The 11,328-nt window shown below is 40.4% G+C and overlaps 1 protein-coding gene across 2 annotated transcripts in view; it reads right to left on the reverse strand.

Annotated features, from left to right (window-relative positions):
* The window catches only part of THEMIS (thymocyte selection associated), a 76,128-nt gene extending 65,124 nt beyond the window's left edge, over positions 1-11,004 (reverse strand). For both annotated transcript variants that reach the window (XM_042827245.1, XM_042827235.1), the window contains exon 1: positions 10,836-11,004. In XM_042827245.1, the coding sequence (XP_042683179.1) occupies positions 10,836-10,926 (91 nt within the window). In that variant the 5' untranslated portion in view covers positions 10,927-11,004. The remainder of the gene's footprint in view (positions 1-10,835) is intronic.
* Between the last annotated feature and the right edge of the window lie 324 nt (positions 11,005-11,328).

Below are 11,328 nucleotides of genomic sequence, written 5' to 3' on the forward strand. Positions count from 1 at the left end.
AACATCAAGGGCCAGGATAATGCATTCAGAAAAAGATGGATTATAAACACCAGACTGCAAACCACCAAGGAATGTGTGCAGAAAGACGCACGGGGCTGTCACAGCACCTTAACTCCCACAGTCTCTAATCAGAACAAAAACATGTAGAGGAAAACAAATGGATTGTTCATACAAAAGCACCAGTTCTAGGAAAAAGTTATATTAAAATTAAAACTTAAAAGAAGTCACAGGTCTAATTAAGAGAGAAAGAGAAAAAGAGAGAAAGAAACAAAAGAGCAGAAGAACAAAACTCCAAAGGAGAAAAAAAAAAAAAAAAGAACAAAAGCACTAACAAAAGAATGCAAGAAAAAAAGAAAAGCAAGGGAGCTGGTTATCCTACCATTAAAGAAATAAATGGTTACCTGAGTATATAATTAACTGACAAACATAACACTTTGTAATAAATAATACCAAAGAAAATGAACTCATGTTAAAGAAAAAAGGAAGAAAGGAAAGACATATTTTGGACATGATCAAGAAGGATATTAAGCAGTTAAGAAGAATAATTTAAGTCTTCAAGAAAAGAAAGAAATTTAGTGGACTGAATGTAAAGAGCACCCAAGTATCGCAGGTCTCATAGCTGCAGGACAGCACTCTGCAGCCCAGAAGAGAGGCCACATAGACAGTTTGTAAACCACCAGCTGAAGTACATCACAGCATTTTCCATCAATTAAGGAATTCAGAGAAAAACTTTCAACAGCTTATCAGCAGCAGTATTCATGCATATGAGTGGATTGAAAGCTAGATATGTAGATTAGCATGGGGATAGGCATTCTATCTACATGACCACTTTCATGGGCATCTTGTAGGACTTTAATTACCTTTTCCTTTACCAGATTCATTTGAGGTAGACCAAAGGTGAAAGAATATGAGGTTGAAAGGCTGGGAGGAGAATAGCTAACAGACCAAGACTATGATTGCAGAAGCTTTATTTTTAATAATACCAATATGAAAAAAATCATTAAAAAATGAAACTCTGTAAGCCATACAAGAACAGATTAACTTTTGGGGGTGCAGTTGCATGTACAGTATTGACTGTAATTACATATTTGCCTGCAAGTAAATTGCCTTAGCCTTGATTTTAGCCCTTGCTTGGCTGTTCACGTGGAATAGTAAAATGAAGATTTTGTTCAGACAAAAAAAATGTTACTTATGTGATTTGTCATCTAGGCATTTGTAGCAAATATTTGTGCTGATAAAAAGGAGGGAGGGAAAAAGCATGGTTTTCAAAAATGACAAGAAAAATACTTCTTCTTTTAAAAGCAACAATAATTAGTCTTAAAACTGTGAAAATGCCCACTGTGTGACAACATGACCCTGAAAAAGTTCATTGCAGTCTATGTGAAATGGACACCCACAAAATATATGGAAAATTAAAATTAGAGCAGACCTTTCAATATGTTCGTTTGCTGTGAAACATAAAGTCAATATGTCATTTCCATTTGAGTCTCAAAGAAAAAGTTGAAATTGTAAATCCAGTAAACTTGAGAATTGAATCTTTTTGATTTGAGAAAGATGTATACAATATAATGCAAAATACATTTTAGCAGAACACAGAATAAAGCAGCTATTTGCTGTGATAAAAAAGTACCCCTGAAGATTGCAATTAAAGGCTTGTTGTCTTTGAAACCACCTTTTCTAGATTGCTACTTTGTTCTGCAAAAAACTAATTTCTATCCTTTCATAAGCTCATCTCTAGTTTGACAATCTATATTAGCAACTGCTGTGATCACATCAAAGCAACCATAACAATTGGCTCAATATCTTTCTCCTCCATTCTTTCCCAAAATGTTAAGCAGCCACACCAGCATCCTTCCTATCATGAGCCCTTTATTTGAATTATTTCTCATTAAATGTAAACAAAGAGTGTTTTCATATTAAAAACTTCAATAAAAAATACAGAGACAGCCAATGGTGAGGTGGATCAAGTCACTCTTCATATCAGGTCTAATGACAATACCACTGAGATAAATATTTTATATTACAAGTTAGAACAGCACAGCAAATATCTCATAATAGTTTCTGTTCTCTCCCAGTAGCTTAGCGTCTATTTGTTGACTACTCTAGGAGTGAAAAATTCAGTGACCCCAATAAGGAGTGTTGCTCAAAATCAGGTCCATGACTAAACACTGATAATATATCACTTTTACTTAACTCCATTCAGTCACAAAGGTCTGGGCACTGCAGAAAGGAGGAGGACCAGTGAGAGCAATGAAGCCAGGCAAAAAATGTGACCAAGATTGCACAGAGGACCATTCAGCAGGGCTGGAACTCAAGCTCAGGCTGGCCGACTCCCAGTCCGGCAGTCTGTCTGCTTGAGTGCTCTGTAAAGCACTTCAAATATCCCCTATTCTTCTTTTAACAAAACTCAAACTTTTCTCTAATACAACCAAATGACTTTCTGAGCCAAACACAAGGCATCTACTCCCCATCCCCGTGAGTTTGAATCCTTGAAGGAAAAAAATTATTTCTTTTCATCTCTCAGTGGCGCCCACTGAATTCACTGCAGCTGGCAGGCTCAGAGGTCTTTGAAAGAAGATCCAAAGAACCAGGAATCTGGCTGTTTTGCTAGGAGATGAAAGATCTCCTGACATATCTTGAAAGAGGAGAACTTTGTCCCAGTGTCCTTCTCCAAATGTTCCTTTCTCCACTATTATGTTGTCATCGGTTGCCCATATGGATGCTGTCTTCCCAGATCAGAGGTGCCTGTGTTTCAGTGACTGATGACATGATTCTGCTTTCCCAGAAAGGCATAATCCTTTGGTGTAGCCATTCAGCCAGAACTACAATAGCCTGCTTTTGGCTAGGACATAGCTGGGCTGAAATTGCAGTTTTATTAACTGCAATTTTTTTTATTAAGGCTGCTACATGTACCTAAAGTAGTATGAAGAGCATAATGTATCTGTAATTAGTGTCAGTAAAAAAGATATCATTCTTTATGAGTGTTATGAGGGGGTCAGCCAATTGTTCAGGGTTCATGCTCTTTAGTAAAAGGAGAGATCTGTTATGAAGTTGCAGGTTGGAGAGTTTTGATTAACAACATTAATGGTATTAAACCCTGATCAAGCAATACGGAAAAGTAACTGGCTTCTGACAGTGAGAAGTTACTTATCTTTTTTTATGTCAAATATCTCCCGAGAACTGAAGAGGGCAATCAGCATGCTGGACTTACCTCACTAAATCCCATAAACTAAATACCTTGTGGGAAAAATATAGAGGCTGAAAATATTGTATGCAATCAGTGGCAGGCCAAGAATTAAGCAGGCCCCAGTTTCTCTCTCCAATCTCTGGCTGTGGATGCAAATATTATGAAGTACCTGTATAGCTATTATCCACCCCTTCCTTCATAACCCTGTACTCAATGAGAGTGGGGGATCCCCACCGTCTCCATGCACACTCCATGCTCCCATGTCCTGATGCTTGCGGTGGTCACAAAGCAGCACTGTGTGTAGCAGGACCCCCACCAAATGCCAAAACGACATACTGGGCTATGTAACAGGTCTTCTCTTTCTCATGTGTTCTAAGCAGCAAAAATCTGCATATTTGGTCAGTCTTGGACTCAAATTCTCCAAGGAGCTCAGTAATTAAATTACCATGGAGGTCCCTTCAAAATGCTCTTTTCTAAGCATCTGATCTTGATCTCATCTACCTACACTGCAGAGGGTCTGGTTTTACCGACACAAAACCATCAAAAAAAAAAAAAAGCTGTGAGATTTATCTTTCATCATATAAAGTCAAACTTTAAATGTCAAGTGCTTTGAGCCATTTCAATCATAATGGAATTTTTAAAAAATTACTTCCATGGTTTCTGATTTATTTCTCTTCTGAAGGTTTATGTGTTTTTTTTTCCCCTCTTTTTCTGATTCTCATCTATCCTGAGGGCTCATGCTCGTGTATATGGCAACACAGCTTTTGTATGTGCAGCACCCACTATAATGGAAAGAGCAAGTCAAACCACAGTTCCAAATACAACATCTTTGACCTTTTGTTGGTTTTACTCCTGCAAGTCAGAATTACTGTAGTAGCAAAAACAATGCCAAAATCTGCTTTTGAACTGTGGAACTCATTGCTGTTTTAACTGTTTGTGATTTATTTAGTCTTATTCATTTGCTTTGCAGCATTAATTCAACTTAAGGTATGCTTATTGAGGTAGATGTTTAAGAACATATGTGCTTTGATAAACTGGGTTTCTTAAATCATGTTGCAGGGTCAAGCTAGAGTGTTGAGCGTTACAGATAAAATCCCAAACTGGCAACTTGTTTAACCACCTTACCCACTGAGACCACTGCATTCTGCCCCTCTGCTCATTACTGTCTGACTAGTAACTATGAACCTGAACAAATGCCACATTCCCTCATACATAAGTCATGATGGGAAGAAAAGTTACTGAAAGAAAAATCCCCCAGCAACCGAGCAACAGAACACGGGCTAATACTTAAATGGGAAGAGTGTATCACGACATTTCCTCTCCACTTATTTGCTGTAGTCATACAGATATCTTCCCAGAGCCTGCATTTGTGTAAGCTGTGGTGGCATTTTTATAAGATGGCAGGAACACATTGGAACATCGCTCCTCACACCACAGACCTCCTCCTCCCACTCTTAGAGGTCTCCAACTCACTGCTGCAACAATTAGCACACAGGGGAAGGGTTGATCCCTGTACTGAAATAAGCAATTTGGATATCCTTCCTATACCTTGTGCCTTCAACAGAGAGGCCTGGAGCTGAATGTCAAGGGAAAAAAGTGCACATAGGAATCCTCAAAACAGCTTTGCCCTCAGAGACAGCTACTGAGGGTCAGGATTTTTGTACTGTATGTGGATGAATCATCCTACTGGGGGCAGCAGGATGAATAAAATGAGCAGTATTTGACCCATAAAAGTCAGGTTTCGTTCTCATATTGCATTCATTGAAAGGCACTTTCCTTCTTGTTCAGAATAAAAGACGTTTTTGAAGCAATCTGAGCAAGTACAGCAGAGTTTCGGTGGTATGTATTAATAGAGAAAATTTACTAACATCTCTGACTACTGACCACAAAAGAGAAATCAAACAATCTGTTGTTCTTGTTCTACCCAGGGATCACTTTCTTAAATGTTGAATCAAGAGGAAAGAAAATAACTATCTTCAAGGGAAGAAACCCTTCAATTTTCATGGACACATTTGGATCTCTCTCTGAAAAAATGAGAGAAATCAGAAAGAAAAAACACTATACCACAAAGTTCTACAATTTCTTACCTGGTTTTCCCCTTGGTATTCACTCATATGGAACTCCACTTAGCAAATGCACAGGTCATTTTCATTGATCTTCCATCTCCAAGAAATACAGCCCTAATCATCTTCATCAAATCATTTCAAAACTGTCCAGCTGAGATGATGTATGAGGATTCCACTTTTAGTCATTTTGCAGTTTAGGGGTTAACAGAGTGTTTGTAATTAATTGAAGTGCTCTGCTAATGGCCAGCAGAACCTGTGGCTCTCCTTCAAGTCTTGCAGAAGCTCACTCTGGAAAGAAGCTTCTTCCCAGTAACAGAAGCAGAAAGGGTGAAACTGAAACTGCCGAGAAGGCAAGTAAATGTGGATATGAGGTTGGAAAAAGAGAGCCAAGAGAAACCATGAATCTGACCGTGTTCATGTTCTTCAAGGTTTGCAAGAAAGTTTTTAAATGGAGCAGTTCACATTAACCAACGGAGGAGCACATCTCTGTCAGTTCTGTTAGGCATTGCCTCTTGCAGCTGTCAGGGAGCACCAAAAAGCCTGGGAGGGAGGGGAGAGAGGGGGGAAAATCCCACACCTGGCAATATCGGGCACCTCTTAAATATACGAAGACATTAACCTTGGATGTGCATGAGGCTGCAGTGATCTCTCTTCTCACCACTTTGTCCCTGAAGTACTTTTCAGGCTCCTGGAGGAGCAGAACACAGAACTGCATTTGCAGCGTTCTGCCTTGCTGAACTGCTGGTTTAAAGATCCCTTCTCCCCACAGAAAGAACACACAACAAAAAAATTTCCCAATGAGTTTCATGATTCCATCATAAAGAGGAGGCGGTCTGGCACTGCAATTTATGAAACACATACTGCTTTGGAACAGTTGAAAAGAGATGAGGATCTATCAAGTCTCCCTGTACTGTGAAGTGTTCCCTGTATCCTAATCCCATCTCTACTGTGAATATTTAGCTTTAGGGGAATAAAAAAAATACTATGTGGGATTTCTTTTTAGATGGAGTAAAAGCTGGGAAGGTTGTGGGTAGAGAACACCGTTAGTGGAAAGAAACAGCAACAGAATAGATGCCTTGAGCAGTTCTACATTTTTCACAATTAAAATTTGACACGTTTTACTATCCTGCCAGTGGTTAACTTAAGCCTGCAGAATATTAAATTAAATTACCCATAAAATAATTATATCTGTATTAAAACCGAAGTAATTTTTTGCAACATAAAGATGAAAGCTCATACTGCACGCCATCTATAAAAATCAGTGGCCATACAATACTTAGCTCAGTAAGCATCAATATTTACTGAAATGTTCAAAGAAAGACATTCAGTCAATCAAATCATTTTCCAGTGGAGTTTCAGTAGTTTAATTTGTTAATAACATATTTTAAGAAGCTATTAAACCGTCATGTACTTCAGACTGCGCTACAGTTGCTTTCTAATCAGTGCTGATTACTAAAATATTTGTATCTGACAAATTTGCTTTCAACTTATAATCATCCTTTCTAATTCCTCCAGTAGTTTAGCAATTTGATTTCTGCAGCAGTGATGTTATGAAAAGAACAGTGAACAGCAGTCCTAAACAGCTGCTCTGAGAAATATCCCTGGGGCCAGTAGAACCACTCTCTCCCTTCACTGGTGTTTCTGTTTTCAAGGATGACAATAACTTCCCTTCTTCTGTGTGGCCCATTGAGTGTGATGAATGAAAAGCACTTTAACAAAGTTAGAGTTATTATTAAAAACCCATCTTCCTGACTCTGCACAGTGTTAGTCGTAGAGAGTAACTGCAGGCAGATGTACTCATCCAAAAGTCAAATTCTGGTAGAAGGAAAGGGCATAAAGAAGGTGGGAACTTGAGCCAGCTCCTTAAACCTTGGCCATCCTTCACAAGGTAAAAAGGGTAGGTCTTCAACTCACACGTGCGTCCAAGCGTGGCATGAAAAAGAGTGTAAGTTTGCTTCTGGTATCATTTCAATTATGTAAAGCATTACAGGAAACCCAACCCTTTGCTTCAAACCAGGAACAAAAAAGAGAACAGTTCCTCAGAGAGGTGTCTGGGGTGTAGCATACCACAAAAGGCAGCATTTTGATTGTCTGCAACTTTTCTAGTATGAAGTATTCCGAACTGAAAGAGGATCTACACATTCCTGTCCACTTGCAGTTTTGGGAGACATGGTTAAATAAATCACAGTTTTATTAACAGCAGCAGAGATGGAGTTTTTATAGGCTGATAGATAAACTAACGGTGGAATGAGTTCACAAAGCATGTTTCCAACATTCTCTGCTCAGAGCTGTGGTAGGTAGGCTTGCGTCTAAGAGGAACTTGGACGGCATTTGGTGTTACACAGGTATGAAGATAGAATGGGACATTTTAATTATCATCATTAGAGCTTTGCTCTTGCCTAGGGGCAACCAAATTCCTACTCTTACTCTGGAACCTGACTTCACAGCTTCTAATAAAAACACTTCCCACCATGGGAAAAAAAAAAAAGCCTCTCATCTTTATAAAGACCTGTCACATACTTTTCTCATGCTTGTAGAAGTACTGAAACTCTTAAGAGCAGCAAGTCTAATTTGCAAGTCATACAGTTGTAGAATTGTTTAGACATAGATTCATTTTCTGTAAAATGTTGCTTCCAGATTGAGTAAATGAAGAGTTTCACCATCATGGCACATCAGTGCACCACAGAAAAACAGAGCATGAATTAAGCTTCATCATATCCTTACCAGCTATGTGGCTATGACTTTTATTGGTTGGTTGCTGCAGCTTTGATTTGATAGTTTTAATGGATTTATTGGATCATTATTTATTTTACTTACCATTCAGTGGTTTTAAAAAACCCTTGTGGGTTTTGGTTGTTTTTTTTTGCGGGGGGGATGGGGAGGGTGGGGTAAAGCATAGCATGTATCTTTGTATATGTTCACACCATTTTAAATTCTCATGCCATACATTTAGCCATCCTTTGCAATTGATCAGTTTCAGACAAACCCAGCAGTGTGATGCTTTCAAAGTATATCTTCTTGTACAAATGCTCTGATTTGGTCCATGCAACTATAGCAATAAATCCATTCCTGTCAGGAGATGTGGCATTGCCCACACCATGATTACAGGTGTACTGCCTGCAGTACAAGAAATCAAAAGGGGCTGATGGAGGCGAATGACAGTTTGGTCAAGAAAGGACTTGGAACCGGTTGTCCTAATGGAAATTCAAAGTGCAAAAAGTGGCCCACTCTCCTGTTTAGCAATATAACAGGAATTACTTCAGTCTCTCTCTTGCTTCAGAAAATGCAATATAAATCAGAATGCAATCACAGAACAGCATGTTCCCCCCTGCTGCAAGACATAGATGGAAGTAAAGTGCTCAGGAAAGATGCAGTGCAGACAGCAACTGAGGGAGGGAGGGAGCACTGAGGCAAGAAGACCTTTTGTAGCCTTAGCTCTCACTGACCTCTTAGACAAAGAGTGTCTTAAGTGTCTTTAAGCCTCCCCTGAAACAAGGAAAGAAAGAAAAGAAGCACTGCAAGTAGGCATCAGAGTAAAGTACTTTAAAATGTTGGGGCCCCATGCCATGCATGAAGAAAGGAGCTGAGCTGCACTTGTGCATCAGTCTAGCTTGTTGTATATGCAAGATACACTGGCTGTGGAGTGGAGAAGAAAGCACTAAGAGCAGAGAACAGGAAATGGTGGTGCTGCCAGGGCTGAAGAAGCAGAAGAGCAGCTCAAGGCCTCACTCTGCCAGTGCAGATGTTCATGGGTCACTGTGGCATGCGCCACTCACTCCCCAGGTCAGGTAGCTCTTTTTGAGAGATAGCTGCCTCACACATCAGAGTGCACTGCTGCAACATGGCCAGGGGGCTGTCCCTCCACAGTTTTCCTTCTCCTTGTGCACCAGAGCCTACACAGCAAATGGAAACGTGCTGAAATACTCCATTCTCTAATGGTGTGGAGTTTTGCCACCCACCAGCAGCCAGATGCAAACTATAGGGACTCAGAAACCTGCTGACAGTGGGGCTGCTGCAGTTTTGTTGTAGTGTTTGTACCTGTATACATGTATCTCACAGTAATTTTTGTGTGTATACTCACAGCATACAAACACAGAGTCATTAAGGTTGGAAAAGACCACTAAGATCATCTAGACCACCATCACTATGTCTGTTACCCATGTCCCACAGTGCCACATCTATGCGTGTCTTCAGAACCTCCAGATACATGCACATATTGTATTTATAGCTGCTCAAATTGAAGGAAGTGATCTTCTAGTTTTACTTTAAATTCCACTATTCATCACTTAGGTAGCAGCCTTATCACCAAGATTTTCATTTAGTTTAAGCTGAAAACAAGTTCTCAGGTCATTTTTAAAAATGCAATTTGAACAAGACATGAGTAAAAGTGAGGGAAGGCCAGAAAAACATATTTTCAAAAGTTTCTGGTAATTTTGGCCACATAAATCTCTCAGTGTGCCTTTTTGCATGCTGGTCCTATGCATCCTAGGCATGTTGTGCCTGCAGATGATGAGTGCCCTTCCTGTTCTGTACCTCCTTAGGAGTGGATAGGCCCAGACAACCCTGGCTCAGACTTTCTACACCTGCAGAAAAGAGCAACAGTGTCCTACCTCCTTCTCCTATGGAGGTATGTGGGGATTTTTGGATCTACATAAAAGTAGATATAATGGATTCTGAAGCTTAAGCTAGTTTCATAAAGTCCCCTCTCTTTTATCTAGCATAAGCCCAACTTTTCCTTCTTTCTTTTTTGACAGGCAGGAATTTGTAACACCATGCATAGTCCTGCCAGGGAGTCTATTTACACTGGGGCCTTGCTTAATCCCTATGCAAACCATTGATCTGCAGTGACAGGTAGGTAGCCTTCTTTTCCCAGACTGATACATGGGCTTGACTTGGTGTTTTCATTACGTGCAGTCCATGCCTTGACCAAGCACAGAACCTCTCTGCAGCACAAACCTCTTTACCTCTTTGTTTTGTGCACAAACATGGCCCAGTATGAAAACAGCATAGAAAGACCTGGTGCAGCAAAAATACCTATCAAAATATTGCCCCTGTCATGTTCATAGCCATCCATTCATAATGGTACACACCTGATGTACCCTCAAACATGAGGCAAAATGTCAGAAAACTGTTTTTCCTTACCATTTCCCACATTTGCTTTCCAGTTTCTGTATTTCTTTACTTTAGAAACAGAGATTGCTTCTCCATGCCAATCCCAGGAGAGCAGAGCTAGTGCTAATGAATTACACATTTGTGATTTGCCATTGCTGGATCGATGACTCTGCACCCATGCGAAGCAAATTCATGACTCATTCCAGTACTCCTTCCAGAATATGATGAGCTCTAACTACTTTGCTTTCCTCATAGCTCTATCAAAGAGCATATGTACATCATACCAAAGACACTTCCAAAGCCATTGATGCTTATATTATTTTCTTCAAAGGAGAGGGAAAATTAGAGGAAAACTGTCAGGAAACAGGGCTGTCAGTATTCCCCCTCTGCCTCTCCCACAGCCACCCAAGGGAGAACCCAATGTCCAAGATGAACTAGGAAAGCTGTGCCAGAAAGTACCCATCACTCACCTTCGAAATAGAAGCCTGACTGAATCTGAAGGACCCTCGGAAGGGCTCTGGGGTCCAGAGAATGAATGAATTTCTCCAGGGTAGATACCATGGCTAGCCACAAGGCAGCATGTAATTTTGGTGCTTGAAGGCCAGCGAGGCTTTAGAAACTGCAAGGCTTACAGCCTGGTGCGTGCTGTGCCTGGTGAGTGTTGGGGGTGTGGGGATGGGGAGGAGTGGTGCAGGGAGGTACTTCTACTTCTTTGACCTGCAGGCTGCTTCCTCCCACAGCTGCAGGTGGAGTGCTGTGATGAGGGGATGCCGAGCTGGGCTACCTGGCTCCACCAAGTGGTGTGGGCATCAGTGTGGGTACTGGACTTGGGAGCAGGCAGGGGCATCCACCACAAAGCTCCATCTCATTGATTGTGGCTACTGGTTTGATGCTTGGAAATATCAATTCTGTGAAGAAAAGAGAGAGAAAAAAAAAAGGCATTTAACACCTGCCCTACCTAAA

Source organism: Centrocercus urophasianus, unplaced genomic scaffold, assembly GCF_019232065.1.
Source record: "Centrocercus urophasianus isolate 14NV4802_14NV808 unplaced genomic scaffold, USGS_Curo_1.0 seq_10, whole genome shotgun sequence".
NCBI classification, from domain to species: Eukaryota; Metazoa; Chordata; class Aves; order Galliformes; family Phasianidae; genus Centrocercus; species Centrocercus urophasianus.